Source organism: Ammospiza nelsoni, chromosome 12, assembly GCF_027579445.1.
Source record: "Ammospiza nelsoni isolate bAmmNel1 chromosome 12, bAmmNel1.pri, whole genome shotgun sequence".
NCBI classification, from domain to species: domain Eukaryota; kingdom Metazoa; phylum Chordata; class Aves; order Passeriformes; family Passerellidae; genus Ammospiza; species Ammospiza nelsoni.
The window spans coordinates 2,699,222-2,721,820 of NC_080644.1; the positions used below are offsets into that span (position 1 = coordinate 2,699,222).

The 22,599-nt window shown below is 45.9% G+C and overlaps 1 protein-coding gene across 1 annotated transcript in view; it reads right to left on the reverse strand.

Annotated features, from left to right (window-relative positions):
- Positions 1-1,282: 1,282 nt before the first annotated feature.
- The window catches only part of BMP7 (bone morphogenetic protein 7), a 41,454-nt gene continuing 20,137 nt past the window's right edge, over positions 1,283-22,599 (reverse strand). The window contains exons 2-7 of the mRNA XM_059480944.1: positions 18,123-18,315; positions 7,965-8,113; positions 6,624-6,821; positions 5,302-5,378; positions 4,551-4,661; positions 1,283-4,044 (exon numbers count right to left, since the gene is read on the reverse strand). Coding sequence (XP_059336927.1) covers positions 3,895-4,044; positions 4,551-4,661; positions 5,302-5,378; positions 6,624-6,821; positions 7,965-8,113; positions 18,123-18,315 — 878 coding nt within the window. The 3' untranslated portion in view covers positions 1,283-3,894. The remainder of the gene's footprint in view (positions 4,045-4,550; positions 4,662-5,301; positions 5,379-6,623; positions 6,822-7,964; positions 8,114-18,122; positions 18,316-22,599) is intronic.

Here is a 22,599-nt window from a genome sequence, read left to right on the forward strand (position 1 = left end):
AAGCTAGAATAACTGTTCTATAAAATGTTTTAAATGTGCTTTAAAATGTCATTACTCAGATAAATCTAGCTGTTTGGAAGCTCATCCACCAGGGTTTTATGGCCCTGCCAGTTTATGGCAGTGGATGCATTCATGTCAAGAATTCCTCTTCCAGAACAGTAGATGAGGAGACAAAGCCACGGGAGTGCTGCAGACCAAGGGGAGGCTGCAACCAGCTTGGGAATGGAGCTTTGGCTCCTGGGCTGGGAAAGCTGCTCCAAAGCACATCCAGCAAGTTGTGTGTATTTGTGGCAGAGCTGGAAACCAGCAGATATTTCATGGCTGGATGTGTTGAACTCAGTGGTGAAGCTGCTGTTGGCTGCAGGACTGACCCTGCAAAGCAAAAATATTTATTTTATTCTTGCTCTCCTTGCTGGCACCACCCCTGCCTTAACCTAAATGAAGAGAATTGGGACCATAATGAGAAATACCAGAGGATCCTCCTTCTAAATTTAGTCCAGGCCTACAAAAGCTGAGCAGGTCCCATTTTACATCAACAAAGGTCTTTCCACTGATGCTTTACTGCACTCTCAGAGCAGTGCTCAAAGCAAATTTACTTATGAATTTGTACTTGCTTGTGGAAGATGGCAGATTAACTCCCAAATGCTGATGATTGAATCCTCTGGCCCAGCAAATATATCTATGTAAGCTGGCATAACTCTGCTCACAGTTCAAAGAAAACAAGATCCCCAAAATTGCTGTTGTGCCCTGAAGATATAATGCTCAGTTAATAGAGGGATTTAGAGCATTATTTTTTTCAGCTGCCTCCATAGCAATGCAGTGTGGTATCCACAGTAGGAAACCTCATGCCAGCAGCATCTCTCAAATATGCTAAAACAATCTAAATTAGAAAATGTCAGCTTCTTGGCTGATGTTTCTTTGGAGTTTCTTTCTTCCTTTCTTGTGCCTCTATAATTTTATTGGGATGACTAAATCTCTGAACTATGTTAGCAGTAAACAGAACTAATTTACCCCCTGCTTCTTTGAAACAGCTGCTGACAGCTGCACTATAATTCAATCATGGATCTTTGCAGCACAGACTGCAAAACACATCCATATTTTTGCTATTCTTCCCTCCCTGTTGTATTTGGACCAAAGGAGCTGCCCCAAATAATGACATGTGACAGTTTTGCCCGTACATAGAGACTGAGCTGCATGAAAACAGAGGCCCAAGATGAAACATTATCCAGCCAGAAAGGTTCTTTGAATAAAAGGAGAATAACCACACAGATACACAATGTCGTCGGGATATCTTTTGTAAAGTTGCACTGATTTATTTTACTAGTTTGTACAAAAAGGCTTCTGACAACTGCTCTATGAAAAGAACCAGCAATGTGTATGCATTTTTGCCAACTGTTAATAAATATCTTATTAAATAAGGAAACAAATGTGTTTAGGAACCCAGAATAATTTTTCCTGCATGTGATTGAAAAGGAATTCAGAGATGGAAATAAATAATTCTTCTTCCGCTTGTGACAACTATTTACACAAAAATGTACAAACAGTGAAGCTGATGTTGAGCCTAGCAACAGAAATCCTGTTATTATGCTTAAAAACAACAACAAAAAACCAAAACAGAAACAATCCCCACATAATATTTAATATATGAGTCCCATACAGCAAGACCCCGTGGTCCAAGTTAAAAACACAATATACCAATGCAGTGACCACCAACACTGAAACACCCAAGAGAAAACTAATCCTTGACTACTAAATAGTGGAAGCTCAGGCATGATTAGCTTTTCACTTTCTAGGCAGCACCTTCACTTCCTTTAGGAGGTTTACAGAAGCACTGGTGTATATGTATGCAATGTCAAAAGATGCTTCCTCCCTTGTGATTTCATTCCTCACCCTAACCAGGGATGCACTGAGGGCAGATTTGGCTGGTTGTGGTGGATGGTGCTGTCTGCAGGCTCCATGAGAGGTGGATTTTTGGCTTCAGCTGTTGTCCTGCCGTGTTTCTGGCTGTGTTTGCCCATGGGGAGGGTGCTGCAGTCCTCCCTGCTGCAGCCAGGCTGCTCCTGCAGATGCTGGGGAGCTCTAGGGGGATGCCAGGCACATCTGGCAAGGTGGCAGCTGCTCACCAAGGACCCCATCCAAAACCCACCAGTGTTGTAGGTTTTTCCCCTCTCCCATCAGCCTAATCCTGCAACTGAGAAAACTGCTGGGAAAACACCAATTGACTGAAATGAGATGAGAATTAGGCCATCAGAAACAAGTTTCCAATTAATTTCATAGACAGTAGGGGTTTTTTTCTTCCTTTGCTTATTCTTTTTTAAGTGAGGCATCTGGTCTGGATTTGATCTGTGACTTAAAGGGAGAAGACCAGCGAGTGAAGTCCAGAATTTCATTTATCTTCTAACTCTCCTCTAAGGCAGGACATGGAGCCAAGTCCCTACTGTGGCTGCATGGCCCCATCTGCTCACTGAGCAGAGACCCATCTCCAGGGATTTGTGCTGTCCTGGACCAATCTGTGGGAGGTTTAGCTCTCTCAAGCTGAGATTTAGAGCTGGGTGTGCTGGGCATGGTGTTTTATTGGGCATTATTTTCTTTTTATCTCCCTGGTGAAATTTATACCAATCCTACTTTGGTGCGTGCCAAAGTGGGGAATTGGTTTGTGATTGGTTACTGCAACTCTTTATTCTTCTTTGCAACAACTTTAATTGGTCCTTAATTACTTAAGTGTGATGTTTGTGTAACCTGTGACTTTAAAAGAAGGAAAAAGAAAAGCCTTGAGGGGACATTTTCTTGCTTCTGGTTCCAGCTTCTTGGTGGCCCTTGAAGGGGATTGTTGTGGGGTTTTTTGAGGTGAAGCCAGGAGAGCAGGGGGTTTTATCAGAGGCGCTGGCCCCAGGAAGGTTTCCCAGCTTGTTCCCAGTCTGTGTGGGGCTGGGTGTGCATCCCGGCTCACAGCACTTTCTCACTTGAGTCTCCATGTTCTTGGAAAAGGGAAGAACTTGTTCCCTCTGGGAGGTCAATGGACATTTTCCACACAGCAGCAGGATCTTTAGTTACAGCTCTTACAGCGACTGCTCAGGGCACCCCAGCTCCACGTCAGGATTAATCCCTGCTTCTCAGCATTTTGCTGCTTTCCTGTTTCAAGTTCATAGCAAACTGAAATACCTTCTGGCTGCCAGAGGAAATCTCCTTCCTTGTTGACAGAAAAAAGTACACCCCAAAATTCTCACTCTTTGAAGTACTTTTCTTCAGCTCTTTTGCTTGCCAGTTGATTTGTTTTTCCTTAGCCTAACCTGTCCTTTGAATTTGTGTCAATCCACATCCAGCTTTTGTTACTGTAGTTTAAAACTGGAAGTTGCATGTAATTCATCCTTGGTTTTGCCTATGAAATTGAAGCAGGGGGATGGAAGCAATAATTCTCTAACAAAATACCTGTTCACTCCAGGTATATTTTGTTCACTTATTTTATTGCAAACCGTGTTACAGGAACTACACACACTTATTAGTCACAGCACAGTCTCACCTTGGATAGATTATTACTGTTTTACTCACAATCAACACTGGTGAGTTTGCAATCTCCAGAAAGACTCATTTGCAAAAGTATGTACTGTAGGAGCCAATTTTGTAAGCAGATTTGGTTTTAAACGGTTTCTCTGGCTTGTTTCAGTTTACAAGCTCATTGTCTGTAATAAACTAAAACAAAATGTGTTCAAATGCCTCTTCAGATCCAGAAACTGCTCCATTGTCTGAACTTTCAGAGGCCTGGTCCTAAAATGGTTTGGGACTTTTTTAAACCCATGGCTGGAGCACCAACCTTTCCCCCAACCCCACACAGCCACACAAACCCACTCTTTACAAATAACTTCTTTTTCCTTTTTCTTCCTCTGTCCTACAAGCCTAGTGGCAGCCACATGCTCGTACCACCATGTTCCTGTATTTTTTTAAGATAACATTGGAGCTGTCATCAAAATAGAGCACTGAGATGGCGTTGAGTTGTGTAGGGGCACAGCAGGGCTTCGGCACAGTCTCTGGGTTTATAAAGTGAACCTGGGGAACGAAAATAGAGGAATGTTAAGATTTAATTCTCCCCTCTCCTCCCCCCATATCCTTCTTTCCTGGGCAACCTTCTGCTTGTCCTATATCCTCACTCAGTAGCTGAGCTGTGTAACTTTGGGATTCACTGGTTCTCGCTTTTGGTGGCAGCACGTTGTGGATCCTTACAGAGCTTCCCCAAGAGGTGCTGACAGTGGGTCTGGTGTCTTGCTCCTTCCCTCCTTCCCATGCAGTGGGCCCAAACCCCCATTGCAATATCTATCACAGGGCCCTTTCCAACCAGAGAGAGCCTGCCACTGCCTGCAACAGAGACATGGTCATTTCTGGCCAGGTTCTAATCCAGGCCAGACATGTGGTACAGGCACCTTGAGAGCTGAGGCAGACCCTCCTGTCCCTGTCAGCTCAGAGACCCCGCTGTGTATGAATTTATTTCTGAGTATGATTCTATAAATTTATTTCTGTCAGGTGTAAGGCTGTGCTAGGAGACAGGGGGCACCTACCAGTGTCTGTACAATGGCATGGTTTGTAGCATTCATGTAGGAATTCAGGGGGAAAGCACATTCTCCTTCACAGTAATAGGCAGCGTAGCCCTCCGGAGCAATGATCCAGTCCTTGAGTCAATGGAAGCCATTGGATTGTGGGGAAGGACAGAAATGCAGTGAAACAAAAAGCCAACCAGTTAAACATATAAACCAAACATATAGATCTAAGCATTAATACACACAGTTACAGTGGCCTGCAAAATAAATAACAATCTGCCCCCCTGGCCTTTCTGAAGCTCTCTTAGAGGTCTCTGAAGTGCCTGCCCTTCCTGCAGGGACACACCCCACATTGCAAATGTGCCCACAGAGCAGCTGCACATCTGGGTTCAGTTGTTTATCCATTCAGCAGTGCCCTGCCTGCCCACGAGGATCACTTCACCCAGCAGCACAATGCAGACACAAGCTTCCAGAAAGGAAAATAGCTTTAACCAGGTCTAAAAAAAACATGTAGATGAAAATGGAGAGCCATGCCTCCAACAGTGCCAGAGGACCTGCAGGCCTACAGCCCCTCAAAAGGACCTGACTGTGCTGAGCTTCCAGCCAGCCTCACACTAAATATTTGTACACCCAACTTAGCAGAAGCACTTAAGCACGCTAAAGGCTGTAAACAATATTTTTCCCCTTCAGGATTTAAAATAAAAAACCTGCCGGTGGCTGTATCTCAGTTCTGCAGTTGATAAATGATGTGCCGGGGCACCCCAGGCCTTACCTGCCACCCCAGGTCCCTGAAGCTGACGTAGAGCTCGTGTTTCTTGCAGGCCTGTCGCTGGTCACTGCTGCTGTTCTCTGTGAGGGGACAATGGTGGCCATGAGCCCGGGCTGCCCCAGCTCCCTCAGCAGGGAGTGAGGCACTGCTGCTCATCTGGTGCACTTACAGCTGGCTTTTTAGGTGTTTTGGTAATATAATAATGGCTGGGTTCAACATATATGAAATGCACTTCTGGCTTTTTAGTGCAAAGCCAACAAAGACCTGGGAAAGAAGGGGTTTTATCTTAATTTTTTTCCCCTGGACTTCCTCTGACCTCCTAATAGCAGCACACAGATCACTCTGATTATTGCCTATACATGAAAGGAGAATCAGTGCAGTTTTAAAGTTTTGTCCATCCTGAACACATAGCCTGAGCTGAAGGCCCAAGCAGAAAGAATGGCTCAGGAAGAATTTCATCACTGACAGGGTGGTCAGGCACTGAAAGGAGCTGCCAGGAATGCAGTGGAGTCCCCATCTCTGGAGGTGTTCAAGGGACTGGATGTGGCACTCAGTGCTCTGGGCTGCTTGACAAGGTGGGAGTTGGTCAAAAGTTGGACTTGATGATCTTGGAGGTTTTTCCAACCTTAATGATTCTATAGAAATGTGATTGTAAGCTCTGTTTTGCTTTTCCTTCTGCTCCTCACAAGCTCTCCTTGCGCTCAGTGAGGCACTCCCAGAAGCAGCTGGAATTTGCTGCTGCCTCAGCAGAGCCAGCCCCGAGCTGTGGCTCCTGCTGGGACCCTCATCAAGGGCCAGAACCTCTGAGGTACCACATAATTAAGCCACATTTCTATTTCAAATGCCTGATGGAGTTTTCTTCCAAATTAGGAAGCACAGCTCCCCCCAGAATAGCCGTGGTTATCCTGAGAATGAATTGGTTTTCCTTTTCTATGCAAGAATTTGGGGACTACTGTGCTTTTTAGGGGCTAAACTTAAAATCACGAGCTCTGGAAAATGAACAGCATTTGGATTCAGATATACTGATCACTGATTGTTTTAACGTAATTATCTTCCATTTCAAAATGAGAATTTATTTCATATGGGAGAAAAGGAGTTTTTCTGGTTAGGTTCTTGAGGTATTTTTTGAAATTTGAATTAAGAGATTCCTCAATCTAACACAGGGAAAAGAATGTTTTTGGAACAACCCGCCATTTTTTGGAACAACCCTAACCCCACACCCTTTCAAACCAGTGACCAGAGGGACAACAAACAAATAACATGGGAGAAACCATTCCCACACCATCCCAGAGCCAGAACCGTGCTCCCAGGCAGCTGTGCTGTACCTGCAATGTTGGAGACCCGGAATGCCTCCTGGTTCTTTGGTGTTTTGGATCTGTTCTGGCTCCTCTGCTTGCCGCCCGTGGAGCGGATGCTGCGCAGGTGCACCTCGGTGGCCTTGAAGAAGGCCACGGTGAAGGGCTGCTTGTTCTGGGGGCCCTGCCTCCCAATGAGCCCCGCCAGCTTGGGGTTGATGCTTTGTCCTGCAAGAATGACAGACTGGTGAGGGTTTTGGCCTGGTTTTATCCTGGTTTCATCCTGGCAGCACCCAGGATAACTCCTGTGAATGCCCTCCACCCTCTAAAGACCTTAACGGGCAAAGCTGCTTCTGACACGAGCAGCTCAGCACAGCTAACTTCATGTGTGTAAAAGTTACATTAACTAGTCCTACACATAATTGTTTTAGCCCAAATCCGCTCAGCATTAGCTTTTCCTGCATTCTTTAGAGGGGTTTCTTCAAGTTCACCAACCTATAATTTGAAGTGATCCTATAAAAGGAGCCATAAAACTCAGCCCATAGGAACGCTAAATTCCCACTGGAAGGTTATTAGCTTAAAATAAAAATGCCTTGTATGAAATGCTGACAGAGTTCCAGATATAGCTCAGCTGAGAGAAACAAACGTTTAGAGGCATTTTGCTTATTGCTGCATCTTGCCATCACCATACCTGATAACTTTGTACAAAACTCTGATTATCATCCATGATAATCATCATGATTTCATCATCATCCTTGTGCTCTAGAATAATTTGGGTTTTGGTAGAATTAGTAGGTTTCTCTGTAGAATTAAATCAATTATTTACAAAAAAGGTAAGGACAGGGTGGCAGTGGGAAATTTCATGTTTCTCCTTGTTGCTGTTGAGGGATGTCTGGGTGCTGCTGTGCAATGCAGAGGTGATATCCAGGATTATTCTGTCCCAAGCTACTGAGTGCTGCTGCTAAATCCAAGTTATGGTTTTGTGATCCTTTAGCCAAGGCCAGAGCTGTGCCTTGTCAGGCACAAATCAAAATGCCAAAGGACAGCTGACACTTTCCTGGAGAAGCCCTGCAAGGCAGCCTGACCAGAGAGAGGGGGAAAAGGGCTCTCAGTTCATTTATTTTGGATGATTATATTTTTAATAGACTGTATTTGCTTCATGATTATAGGTCATGTAGCAGCAGATACAATGAAAGGATGGAGGTTGATTTACTTTGATATTTATTTTACTTCACTTAAAGCCTTGAGGATTGCCCGAGCTTAAAGTGTTGCATCAAAATCCTGCTGTATTTACAGCCTATGATATTTACTGCCTCCCCTGTCTGTGAATCATGGAACAGTCCCTGGTTTCTGCTGGGGTGTGACACTCACCATCAATGCCCTCGACGGAGAGCTGCAGGCCCAGGTTGTGCTGGGGATTCACCACCCAGTGGTTGCTGGTGGCGGTGATGTCGAACACCAGCCACCCTTCCTCTGCAGCCCAGATCGTCCTGGAGTCCAGCAGGAACAGATCTGAATCCCTGAAACAAAGAGCAGAATTCCCACTTAGCCAGGATTTCCGCTGGAGTCCCCACAAACATCCTTTAGGCAGCACAAGGGGTTGGGATTTCAGCAGTAGCTGGGCTGGTTTGTGTTCCCCTCCCATCACCCTCAGGTGAAACTTCTCTATTCTCTTCAAAAAAGGGAGGATGGGTTGAAGCAGAGCTGAGCTGGTTTGGGGTTACTTTGCTGTTAACCTTGAGCTCCTGGTGAAACTTCAAAAAAACTTTTGGCAGGCCCAGATCTGCAGAATTACTGTTTGCATATGCAAATCCGGTAATTGGGCAGACAATGCTGCTCATTAGCCTTTCCACACATAATTTCCTGACTTTTATGCATAACTGTAGTGTTGGCGCAAGGCAGCTGGAACAATGGTGTGCATATATTATCATATGTAATAGGTTTTTTTAAATTGGCTCATCTGAGGTTACAGATAACTGTTTGAGGCAATAACCTTCTGCACTGCTGTGGGTCACAATCTTTCTTCAATTCATTGCTTGGGTGGTTTTTTTTTAAAGGCCACTGCTGGCTTACTCTAGCTGAAGAAATAATATCAGAAAATGGAAAAGATCCTAAATAGAGAGATTCTGTTCTTTTGAAAAAGGTGGAATTATTCCAGACTTACAAGACATTTCCTGGCATATTTCTGAAAAATTAAAATTTGAGAAAATAGAGGTTCTGTAAAAGAAGGAGTTTTATCAGAAAAGAAGGAGATAAAACTCAGATTTAAAAATGGATGCTGTTGCAAGACTTTTATAAAAAATTACTTTAAAAGAAGAACAAAGACATAAGGTGGAAGTGTCTAGACAAGTCCTGTAAGAACCTCTTTTGTGCCTGCAGTGAACAAACATGATAACTTGTTCAAGTGTAATTATATCCTTTTGAATGAAGAACTATCCTTGAAAAACCCTTTAATCACATCCTCAAAGCTTTAAAAGGCCTTATGAATTCGGTCACTATAGATTTGTCAGTGCAAATATGTATATTCAGCTTGGTTTACACAGTGCCTCTTGTTTGCATGAAACATCAGGTGATCAGAAATGAATCTGAGGAGAGCTGTTGGCATAAGGGCTTTTGACTCACAGCTTTTAGTGATTCTTTCCCCTTTGGCATACCAAGAAATTAGAAGCTTTTGTCCCACACAGAACAGGAATGGAGGGGGTTTTTTTTGCAATGCTTTTATTGTTTATCTTTCCTCTCATCCTTAGTGGGCCAGAATGTGTAAGAGGTGATGCTTTCTTCTGAGAGCTAAGGGGTGTCACCACCCACCTCTGACTGTGCTGGCTTGCATGAAATTAAATTTCTGAAGTGAGTTCCTGCAGAGCACGTGGGCACAAGGCTCAGGAAGAAAATTCTGTGTTTCCTCCCTAAAGCAGGAGAGATTTGGGTACCCCAAGGCTGAATATGGAGCCAGTGCTGCTGAGGGTGCAATCAGTGCTTGCTTTCAAGCAAAGCTCTGGTTTGTGGAAGAAGCCCTACACCAGACTTGCTGCACCACCTCCTTGCCAAGGCAGAGGGGATCCTGTGGGAGTGTTCAGGGGATGTTTGGGGCCCAAGTGGGTGGCTCAGGAGGGGCTGTGGGGCAGCAGTGCTCAAGGCAGGTGTTGGCAGCTCGGTCAGCTCTGCTCCCAGGAAATCTGCAGTTAAACAGGATGGGTTTAACTCACATTAGTTACAGCAGTGCAAGAAGCTTGAACTCCAACCAGGGGACAATTCTCCTGGGGTTCCATCCCCACCCAGGAGCGGTGGCCCCATTTTCACAGTGCAGGACACCTCCCACCCTGCCCTGTTTACACCACACTGACCCAAACACATCCCACAGGAGCCAGGGACCAGGCCGTTGCATGGATGGGCCCGTCCCAGTGGCTGAGGCCAAGTTTCCAGGAGTAAAGGGTGTTTTATTCACATAGTCCATTATTTCAGCATGGCCCCTGACTGGAACTCATGATTCACACAAGGAATCAGGGATTTGGCTTGCTTGGTTTTCTCCCCTTGTAGTTTGCAGGTTGATGATAGTAGCAATCATAATAATTTTTTTTTTTGTTTTAGCTACTGCTCAACTGCAGTATTATTACTCAGAAAAAACAGATTTTAAGCTTCCCATGCTGACATGATGCAATCAGGGGTAAGCAGACTACAAGAGGCATCAAGTACCAGGGTGAGTCAGTCTGGGAAATTGTATAATACATTTGTTTTCCTGTAGTTACAGCAATGTGCAAACAATAGGCCTGGAGGGGAAGCCCGAAGTGAGAGAGATCAAAGGGAGCCACTGAAGGGAAATGTCCTTCCCACACACACTTGGAACATTTGGACCCCAAAAAGCCCCATGTTGGATGCCCTTTGGAGGAGTTCAAGCACTCCTGGGTTAGTGTTTTCTGGGTGGGATGCAGAACCTCACTGGGGTTGCAAACAGAGGCTCCTGAGATGTGGCTCCTGTTCAGATGAAAAGAAACCTCTCGTTCTTTTCAAAAAGAAAACCTTTAAGTGGAATGTCCTGCTCTCCAAAGACAGGCAAACAGCATTAAATCACCAGCTAATAGGCAGCCAGCCCTCGAGATATCCTTGTTGGACAAGACACAGTAAACAGAGCAGAGAAATGTTGTTCTGCTAAGAATTAAACATCATTTATTCTGAGGGCTCCCATCTAATGGCTTGTCACAGAAGGCAGTGCTGGTTCAGTCTAACTAATAGGGCTGCTTTGGGTTTTAGCTGAGAGATAAAGATCTGAGCCCAAAGAGAAAAGGTTTCTATGCACATCTCACTGCTGTACCTCAATTTCACAGTGTGTACTCACAGAGCATGTTCCTGGAGCGGTGTGAGTGATGGCTCTGCAGCAAGGAGGCAAAAAACCCCTTTGGTTCCTTGGCCCTGCATTCAGCTCCTTAATTTTAGAATTTCAGTGCATGCAAGAAACTGTACTTGCTCTTTTTCCAGAGCAAGAGATAGGAAAGGCACATGATCCTCCTTTTACAGAAAAATTAGGCTGGGACATGGAAATGTTAATGTCTAGATTAGAGTTACATAAATTACAAAGTCTGGGTCCAGACCACAAGTATGTTCTGTTGAGACCACATCAAAATGGCTCAGCCTTCAAAGAACTGACATCAGCGGGAGTGTCAGAGCTTTGGGCAATGATAAAATTTGGGGCTTTCTGCTCGCCTGTCTCCAGCACCAGGCTCTCAGTGGAGCCTGAGATGAAGACAGGAGGTTGGCATTTGCCTGCTGATGTCTTTGGTAGTGTCTCACACTGGATGCCAGACAGGAGAGTCACCTCCTGTTAGAAAGCACTCCCAAAAAAATTTGTCTACAGGTCATGCAAGTGCTGTGTGGTCTGTGAAACTTCCTGAGTGAACTTGTTTTCTGGGCTAGGGCTGAGTAACCAGCGCTGCAGCGTGAGGGTGGCTGGGCAGGATGCATGTGAGGTCGTGTCTGGGAAGCAGCTGCAGCTATGGAGGTGGAAGGGCTGACCTGCCAAAGGGCTGATGGTGGTAAGGAGAGGGATCACAAATATTTAGTGAAGAGAAAAGGGCTGGAAGAAGTGAGGATTGTGGGGGTGAGCACAGAAATAAGAGAATGAGGCAGGGAAGGGAAGGTGTGGGATAAAGCGAATTGTTGCAACATGGCAATTCTGAAATAAGAGAAAGGATTAACAACCATGAAGCTTTGTGAAAATAGTATTTATGGCTTCTTTGCTTTTTGCTGGGGTACTTTTTCAGTCCCTGGGATGCAGCTTGGTTTGAAGCCATAAACACTAAAAATATACTCTAAAATGAGAAGTGCTGCATCTGCCCCAGTCACCTACCTTGGTGAGCTGGGGCATGAGGAGAACATGAATGAAAACATGAGAGACAGAAATTCTGCATTGGCAAGGGAACAGGAGATAAAACTCTGCATATATGGACTATAATGCTGTAAGGTCTGCACTATTTTAGGCCAGTCCTGCCAAACAGTCCCTGCTTTTACATCTGTTTTCTTCCCTCACTGTCCCCATCGTCAGCCCTGTTATTTCAAGCTGCTGCTTACAAGTGGCAGTAAACACTAATGAGCACTTCCAAGAGGGATAAAAATAAATGGGAAAAAGGACAGTGAAGGTGACTCTTGGCAATTTCCATTACACTGTAAGACAAGGTGATTCCTGTGACCAGGCTGTGCTGGCAGCAGCCCCCAGGCTCCCCTGGCTCTATCCTGGCAGCATCAGGGACAGGGAATCCCTCAGCCCTAAGAGCAACCCTGGGCTGCCCTGGTCCCCCCCTCTACCTGCAAGAATTCCAATATCAGTGCTTTAAACAGAAACCATTCAGAGGCACCTTGCAACAGCCTTTGGATGGCTTTACGAATGTGGCTTAACCCTCCTGCTTCTGCTTTAAAGTAGGAAACACTTGAGGCATGGATATGTTGAATTCTCTTTGATTCAGCATGCAAACCACAGTGTCTAAGGCAGGAGCACAATCCTCTCCTCTCAACTCATATTCTGACCCTAGAGGGGCTGTTTGGGTCACAGGCACAGGGCAAGGACAGAGCTGGCATGGGGAAATGGGTTATTCACATTCAGGTTTGAGCAGGTGGAGGGAGGAGAAGGCAAAAAGGACATCCTGGCAGGGTGAGAGGAGATGTGGGGCTAGAAGACATCTGTTTGGATTAAAAACCTGCCCTATCCAGATTCCAGCTTGCTTGGTGTCATTGCTTAAAGTCAGCTGCAGCTGTCCAAAGACAAGCTTAGGAAAATATTTTTCAGACTTTCCTACTTTGAGAGGGCCCCAGGATCTCCCTGGGCCTCTCCCTGGCACGTTTGCAACACCCTCTGTACACAGACCTGATGCAGCCCTCCTCCCACACCTTCCCTGCCCTGGGCCTGGGATCCCCTGCTTATCCTCCCCTCTCCCTCCCCACTGATAAGGGCTCTCCCCACTGATAACAGCTCTCCCCACTGATAACAGCTCCCCCCGTGCCCCCAGGCAGGAGCCAGCAGCCAAGCACAGCCCAGGGGCTCTGCCAGGTGAAGGGATGTCCACAGCAGGAATTCAGTTTGCTGGAGGTGTTTTCCAAGGGTTGGCCTGAAAACTGGCTGTACTGGTAGTGAAACAGATCTGTGTAAATTCTGCTGAATCTAGGGGGAAAATTAAATTCACTTTAAAATTGCAGCAGATTCTTAATTCTGCTTTCTGTGATTCAAGTAGCTGTGCTGCCTTTCTTAGACAGTGTTGGTGAAGGGTAAGATCTCGATCTCAGAGGCTGATTAAAAGTGGCAGTGGGAGTTTGTTACTGAGAAGCAACATCTTTCCTAAACATGAAGCCTGTTGTAAAAACACTGCTGGGAGAAATGAGGTTTTACACGTATCCCTGACACTTTCTGTACAGCTGTTTCTGCTCAGCATTGAGGGGCTGTTCTTCAGTGCAAGGACCCACTGGGGTATGCAGAATGCCTCCTGCAGCTCCTCAGGTGCCTGTGAAGAGTTGTGCCTTGCTAAGTTCAAGATTTTTCAAAGGTTTTGCAGGCTGCAGTGGCTTTTAGGACTGGTTTGAAGGAGAAAACCAGATACAGTCCCTTCTTGGAGAGCTGCAGGATCTCTGTGCTCACATTCCCTTGTTACTTGCTGAGAGATAAATGACTGAATTGCAGATAAATCACCAAAAATTATAATCAAATTAATTGTTGGTATTTGTAGGTATTGTCATGGTGCTGGGGCACATCATTAAATCCAACTGTGCTGTGCTGCACCATCCTCAGAATGCCCACACTGGCACTTTTAAAAGTGGGAAAAAGGACAGGCATCACACTGGCACTTAAAAAAAATGGGAAAAAGGACAGGCATCACACTGGCACTTAAAAAAGCCCCAAAAAGAAGGCACATCTGCTTTATGGGCTGGGTGGGCCCAAGCCTTTCTTAGGTACTAGAATTACATGTTTCAACCCACAGCATGGAACCAGACTCCAGGGAATGGCAGAAAGGGGTCTGGAGAGGGGCTCAGGTTTGATCTGCTGCAGCAGTGCTGTAGTTTGAAGCTCAGGCTAAAGGGTTCCAGCTGCAAGTCAAACCCAGGAATGCATCCTGCAAGATCTGATTTTTCTGTAGGGCTGGTAACATGAGCATTCAAATCACTGCCTTTGAAGCCCTGGAATCCATAATGGCCACAAAGTGAACATGTAACAACTACATTTCAATTACCAAAGGCTGGTCAAGTACCTGGTTTTATTCTCTCCAGTAACAAAACTCCCATCGACTTCAAAGGGGCTGGGATTCACTCTGCAGTGCAAGAGCTGGGTCCAACGAAATAGGAGATGTAACTCTGGGATGAGGTATTTCAGCTTCAAAAGGTGCAGACAGAAAAGCAGGATGGAGCTCTGAGCTTTAGGGCATCTCTACAGTCTGCATTTTTTCTGCAGGGTAATTAACTGAGGGGGATGCCCTGACTGAGCACTGGGATCTGCTTTGCTCTCCCTCCTTTTCTGGGGGAGGAGATTTGAACAGCCCCAGGCTCCCCATGGCCACCTTCCCACTGAGGAGCTTGTCACCTCAAACCCGGACTGCATGTCCTGCTGCTCTCAAGCCGGGCACTGGCTTTGTCCAACACCTTCCCAAGCTTTTGGGTGAGTGAGCCATGACGTCCAAACAGGAGTTGGACATGACTCACTGGACTTTGAGCTATGCACTTGAGAGCTTTGAGGCATGTTATACCAGTTAAAACACCATCAGTGTTTGTGATATTTGGGACATTTTTGTTCATGAATGTACTTGTTTGCCTAAAGTGAATAGCTTATGCTGTGTGCCTAAAGAATGCTGTGCACGCCTTTCCATTGAGGAGATGCTGCCAGTTGGAAGAGCTTGCCTTGCAAGGAAAGATTTGGAAAAGTGGAAAAGAATATTTGATCATTTAGCCTGATTTCCTACAAACACCTGTAACAGTATCTTCAATCTGACAGAGATGTAATTCCTGGCAGTGCAAAGTCATGAGTGGCATCTCATCTGCTGCAAAGGGAGGGCTGGGCCCTCATTTTTGCTGCCAGGATTGTTAGGCTGAGCAGGTGGATGGGGGAGAGGCTCTACCCTGCAAACACTGAGCTGCTGAGGGGCAGGATTTCAGGAGCAGCCTGCTGGGGGTGCAGCTGTTGCTCTGGAAACACCTAAGCCTGTATTTTTCACTGACAATGAAGTGCACACAGGAGATGTTGCTGGTTAGATCCCTCCAACCTCTCTGAACTCGTGAAGCCATTAACTGCTGAGCTGCTCATACCTCTGCTTTCTGTGAGCTGAGGGCACCATCACACCCTCCAAAACTGGAGGCTCTTGTGTGGTTTAACTGAAAACCCTGCCTGCAGCTCATCCCACAGAGGAAAATCTCTCCAGTTCCCCTCAGCCTGAGCTTTCCCTGTGCTCTGGGAGCTGTTCTGCTCTCTGCTCTGTGAGGATGCTGAGCTGCCCCTGGCAGGATCTGCCGTGCCTCGGGCACTGCACAGCCTGCAGAATTGCAGGGTCAGCTCTCAAAAGGCAATTCTCTGTGTCAGGAGAGCCCTGGCAGGAGGAAACCCGAAGGCAGCAGAGGTTTCCCTGCCTGCGTGGGGCGGAGGGCTTGGCTTTGTTTTGCTCTTGTTGCTAACAACGTCAGATGGGGCTGACTTTCCAGAGCTCAGGATGAGACAAACAGCCAAGGAAGCATCAAAGTCAATGGGTGTTTTTTGATCAACACTGGAGAGGGTTTGTTTTCTTTCTGCACTTGCCCAATGACACACTGACTTGGATGACTGGGCTGTGACAGAGCCGGGTGGAAAATGTCAGTGGAAAAATGCAGAAAAAGAGCAAATATTTTTACAAATGGTAGGGACAATATTTTTACCTTTGGTCAATCCAAACCAACAGGAATATTTTTTCAGGACAAACTGTTCAAAACTCGCCACAGCCTGTGCCAAAATGTATGCAAAAGGGGAATATGCATGAGCACTCATTAAAAATAGCGTTGCTGTGGTGAATATGATGCAGTAAAATTGCATCTAGTCCTGTGGCTGGAACATCTGTATAATTAGCAAGATTCCTCACCTCTTCCAGACAGTGGTTGATGTATATGCCCACCCTTTGCATACATTTATTTTCCTTTAGGAGTAGGAATTAGTGGAGGAGACAGTTTGCAGAAGCATTTGCTGCTCCCCAGCAGTGCCTCCCCATCCTCTCTAAACAAAGTTGTAACAACCTTTTGGATGCACCATGGTAAAATTAAGATATCAGATCTCATTCTGACTCTGTCAGTAGGATTCCTAGTGGGCACCTCACTCATCAGGACCTGAGGGGGAACTGCCCTGGCAACTGATGAGGGAGGAAGGTCATTTACCCCAGAACAGGCTCCTGGCAGTTCCCCAGTGCCCTGGCACTCGTGTTGGTGCCTCCTCTGCCAGCACATCTACAGTTCCTGCTCTTCCCAAGACTGGAAGGCCATCCCTGCAGGCTGGCACCTAAATAACCCTCTCAAGAGATGCAGCAAAGGGAGGCTGCTGCCTCTGGAGTGGCCTGAGAGGGAATAAACTGAAATGCTTAGGGTGAGCAGAACATCTGATGGGGCCTGTGCACAGCTCTGGCTTGGTGCCTTCTCCTTTAAGGAAGACCTGGTTAAAATGCACAGTTTGAATTACTGCTGTTTGATAAAAATAGATTCATTTTAGCACAGTCCCCAAACACTGCAAATAATTGCATCATTAGAAATGCCAGGAGAACCATGAGTTTTAAGCTATAAAATCAGAATTTCAGATGTGGAAGAAAACACACCAGTGGTTAAATATTTTTACTATCCAGCAAAGCCGGCAGAAATTCTCACTATTAAGAAAAAGTTGACAAGGTTTCCTGACATATTTCAATTTTTTCTGCATTTTTATTAGCTCTTATAAAACTATAAAGCCAGAGTCCTGAATATACTTTTTTTTTTCTTACCCTTTTGGACTTTCCACTTTTTGAATCCCTTGTGTTTCTCTTTTCATAAACCTAAATTAGAGCTATAGTATTATTAGCCCATATTTAGTAGTCCTAAAGAATAACTTCTGACAAGAATGTGATTGTAAATACTTTTCACATAAATAAATGCAATCTCACTTTTGGTAGGATTTGTATGTGAAAGAAATCTGTGCAAATGAAACTAAGTGCCTTTGATAAGTGGTTTGGGATTGCTGATTAATTGGAACTAAAACCAGATGAGAAAATTGAACATATGTTCTTATTCAAGTTCCCTGGAGGACTTGTCAGGGAGCTTGGCATACATTAATAATTGCTTGGAAGGGATTTAATAGCTCATCTTGCAGTTTTGCACATACAAAAAAATCAGTCAATATAAAAAGCATGGTGTCATCTGTCTTTGTTAATTAGGGAGCTTGAATGCCTTTGATAATAAGGGCTGGTAATTAAGCTACAATTCCAAAGGAAGCATTTGGGTTTGCCACCTCAGGATCCATCAGGGGCGGGAGGAAAGGGGGAGTACTTCCAGAAATCTTGAGATATTCCTGTTTATGATAGTTTTTCTGCACTAGCACATGGCACAGTGCTCCCAGAGGGCAGAGCAGGAGTGCTGGGGATGCTCCCTGGGGCACAGAGAGGCTCCCAGGCCATCTCTCCTTGGGTTTGCAATTAAGCTACAATTCCAAAGGAAGCATTTGGGTTTGCCACCTCAGGATCCATCAGGGGCAGGACGAAGGGGGGGATTTCTTCCAGAAATCTGGAGATATTCCTGGTTTATGATAGTTTTTCTGCACTAACACACATCCAGCACTCCCAGAGGGCAGAGCAGGAGTGCTGGGGATGCTCCCTGGGCCATGGGGAGGCTCCCAGGGCACTTGTGCCCACATCACAACACTCAGGAGCTGCGGCAGCAGGATCTCTGGGATCCCCTGCACGCCCCAAAGCCAAACGCAGCCCCTTGTGCTGATGGCCTCAGGCTCTCTGAGAGCCCTGGCTGTGATTCCCTGCAGGAACAGGGAGCTGTGCCCTCAGCAGGGTGTCCCCGTGGGTGCCTCACCTCCCCGGGTGCTCCTGCAGGACCTGGTAGACGCTGATCTGGAAGGTTTCGTTGTCGAAGCGCTCGCGGATGAAATCCTTGTAGATCCTGAACTCGGCCGCCGTCACCGCCTCCCCCTCAGGGATCCGCGAGAGGTCGAACCTGAACTCTCGGTAGTGGCAGCGCTGGTGGTGGAACTCCCTGTCATGCTCCACTGGAACAGAAAACAGCCCATTAGGCACCTGCTTTGTTCCCCTTCCCTCACCAGCAAACACCCTCAGAGCTGCCACAACAGACAAGGGCGGGAATATCTGATGGCAGCACCTTGGGGGCTGCTCAGATCACCAAAGCACAGAGGAAATACCTGCCTCTATCTGGGCTATTATGGACATATATGTGTTTATCAGGCTCCCTTTGGAACAGTTTCACAGTTGGCTGGCACAGGGGGCCATTGTGTTTTAATGATTTTTGGCAGCTTTGTGCCTGACAAGTGACTCTGGACATTTGCCACCGATAACGACCGAGCTGCTGTGGGAAGGAGCTGAGACAAACAGATGGGGCTTTTCAGGAGTGCTGGTTCTTGGCCTGGCTCTGCTCCTGACAGTCACACACACGCATACCCACACTCTATAGACACAAATTCCAGCCCTCGAGGCTTTTCATGCCAGTGACCCACATTTGGTGCCAGCTGAACTCACCGCGAGCTCATGGCTCCTCTCTGTAGGGTCAAAGCTTTCATTTTAAAGGATCTGTAGTGGTCAGGGCTGTGAAGAAACTGTTCAAAGTGAGGGCTTCCCTCCACCTCCCAACCCTCACTGTGAAATAACAAGTGCTGGTGTTGGGATGTGTGCTGTCCCAGGGGGTGACAGGCCTGCCTGTCCCCTGATGGAAGCTGGTGGTCCCCTGTAACCCTGCTTGTGGCACGGAAGCAGGGGTCAGTGTTGGGAGGAAACAAAGACTTCAATCCAGTCCTGCAGCAAGGGGGAGGAGAGGTGTCAGTGCCCCAGCCCAGCACATGAGGCTAGGCACCCTTCTTGGAACAAATTCCAAATTAAACAGACAAGTCAGACAAAGGAGAAGGGGGAAACGGAGCTGTAAGGGGATGAACTGACTCGCCCAAGGTCACAACGCATGACATTTTAAGAGTTGAGGTTTGAACCAGGGACTTCCTATAAGTCCCAGTCCTGTCGTCTGTCCACTTGACCTCTCTGCAGCTCGAGTGCACAATTCAAGTAGTTAGCTCTGAGATTTCCTTGGCCAGGAATGTGTGTCTTCCTACAGGCCTGATTTGCTTCTGGCAGCAGCAAATCCATTGTGTAAATCCATTGACTTAAAGGGAATTACTCCTGAAAAAAGAGGAGTTCCAAGCGTGGCTCTGGACAGTGCTGTTTAATTGACAGCTCTGCGTGGCACAAACACAGCTCAGGGTTTGTGAGTCCATGGCCAGGGTGTCCCCACGGCAGGGACAGAGCTGGGGAGGCTCTGGGAGCGGGGCTGTGTCCAAGCGCGGAGCAGGTTCAGTGCTGCTTTGCTGGCTGAGGCTCAGCCCCTGGCCATGGACTCTTCCTCCTCTCTCACATCCCTTCTGTGAGGAGTCCAGTTTGCCACTGTGTGATTGCTGCTCAGGGAAATGCTTCAGAGCTCTTACTCATAGCTGGGATTCATCTTAGAGGAGCTTTTTAGGTATGAAACCTCTGCACTTTCCAAGGCAAAGGTGGTTAAGTTTAGCAAATGGTTTTATGTGTTGAGCGCTCTCTGTTGCACCTCTGCTAAAACATCTCAGGGGCAACATTTAGTGTCTCATACCCTGATGTGGAGGAATATTGTGAATATTCACCAGTGTTTGTGAAAGACTTGGCAGGCTACAACTGCCCTGGACGTGCTAGCAACACTATTAAACGAGCCTCAATCCCTTTCCTCCAAAGTACTCCTAGCAGAATAAGATATCAAGAGCATAATTTCAGCTTTAAAGGAATTTATCTGCAACTAAATTATAATGGAATGAAAAATACTTTAATATGGAATGAAAAATACTTTAATATGGAATCCCTCCTTTAACCACAAATGTAGAAGAATGAGTATAATGCAGGGTGGGTTTAGTTGCAGCTGTTAGCAGTAGGATGTGCAAACATGATTTGCTTCCAAAGACATGGGAAGGCTGAATTTCCAGAGAAAGGTGGGTGCAGCTTTTCAATACGTGTGTGATGACAACTACATCAACCAACACTGGCCTTTAGCTGCAATTTATACACAAGGTCTGACAACAAGCACATGAAGATGAAACTTTTTGGGGGGCTGCTAAAGGTCACAGCAATTCCCACTGCTGAGCCCTAGAAAAAATGTGTCGTGTTAGTATGAAAAATTAACAGCCAGGGTCATAAAATAAAGAGCCCCAAAGTTTGAACTTTCCCATGCTTTGCAGATGTTTGGATATAGGGTTTTGGCCTGAGCCATCTTTAGTGTTAAAGCAAACATTCCTGTGGCTATAGTCATTAAGATCATGAAAATATGTGGATATGTAACTGAAGAAAGAATCCCAAGAAACCCTTCAACTCAGTGTTTATTGTTTTTCCCCTTTTTCTTTGCACTCTGGACCTATCTGCTGACCCAGAAGTAACAAATCCTTTCAGAACTAATTTATGAGAAACACTGACCCTGAATCAACATCTGTTAGATGACTGCAGTAAATCTTATTACATAATTAAACACCAAAATCTATGTTAAAATAACGTTAAGGGTCTGACTCGAACTCATAAAAGCAAGACTCTTCATTATGAAGGCTGAAATCCTATCCCCAAGTCCTGCTGCTGTGTGCTGGTATTTGGGAACATGTGGTACAGTATATCTGATCAAGCACTTTCTGCAGACCCCTGTAATACCCTAAGCCCAACAGCACGGGGTAAGCAGGGGAGCATTCAAGGAGCCTGAGTTTCCTGGGTTTGATGGGTGTTAGACCTCTGACAATGCTGCAACTGGGTCATTTCCAGTTAATTACCTGAGGAGTTGCAAGGGGGAGAGTGGGGGGAGAGCTTAAGAAAAAAGACAAGGGGGAATAGTGGTATTTTAAGTGTTCATTGAAACAGTTCAAGAGAATTGCTGCAGCAATTCTTTGGATGTGACTGTAGTTTTGCATCTTGCAAAGTTGCAATTATTTGCATCTTTGGATGTGATTTTGTAGGTCCTCCATTAGATTTATAAAACCCATGATCCCTATTGACACAATGACCATAAGAAGAACTTTTTGGTCATCCTTGAAGGATTTAATCTCAGCTGTTTGTTCACCATTAAATTAATGTTAAATGCTCCCTTAAAACACATCAAACATTTTGAATATTTGCTGGATATGCTTCATAGCCCTTCTGCCCACAGAACTTCAACTCATCTTTGTCCCAGGCTCATAGTTCTCACAAATCTACTACCCAAAGGCTTTGGTGAATGGTTTAACTCAGATGCTAATTTCAAACATTGGAAATTCCAGCTCACAATTCAAATGCCTTGGCAAGGCAGCTGCTTGGAGAGGAAGCCAAAGCTCTGGATGTGCAATCAAAGGTTGTAAAATAGGAAAAGGAAGAACACCCTTGCAAAATAATTCTGCTATGAAACAGACCGTGTGCCCTGACTGTGGGAAAACAGGGCATTTCCTCTCCCTAAAAAACAATCCCAAGTCACTCACAGGTGATGCGTGTGAGCCTCTCCTCATTCTTAGAAGCAGCATTGCATTCTGGAGGCACAGCCACTGCAGAAAAATTCTAACTCAATTTGGCCTAATTTAACACAGGGCTTAATCTGGCCTAACTAAAAGGCCTAATTTAACACAGGGCTCTAAAATTGCTGTTGTGAAATAACCCTTGGCATGGTGAGTGTGGCAGTCAATTGGGGCTATGGTGGATGAGGATCACCAGGCACTCCCCCTGGCACAGTCCTTGGGAAAGGTGGAGACAGTGGGAGCTGTGGGATGGGGGAGGACATCAGATGCATGAGAAAATAAGCAAGACACCAAAAATCGTGGGGGAACAATTAAGGAGATGCAGCCAAAACAAGGAATATCTCAGGCTGGTGGTTATCAGTGGCTTGGCCACACCTGTCACAAACATGCAAGTCAGATCAGCACCTCTGAAAGCCTGGCCTTGCTATCTGAGCAGGATCTGAGTGCTGCTCTATCTGACACTGAGAGGGCTCCCAGCCCTCTGAAGTCCTTTGTGTCTCCAAGGCTCTGTTGTGGCCTGGTGGTGATGCAAGAGGGGGCAGGACAGAGTTGTGCAACTCCAGGGATGGTTAAAGCTAACAGGATGGGCACATGTGCTCAGGTGTGAGGCAGCCAGGTATCAGATCCAAAAATATGGGAAAGCTGGAGATAAAATGTCAACAAATACTGGGTGCTTGTCGTGGCGTGTGCTGAAGATACAGAACTTAAAAACATCAGCAGACAGGGATGAAACAGTGTGGCTGCTGATATTTGGAACTTGCAGCAATACAGTTAAAGCCTGTACCAAATAAA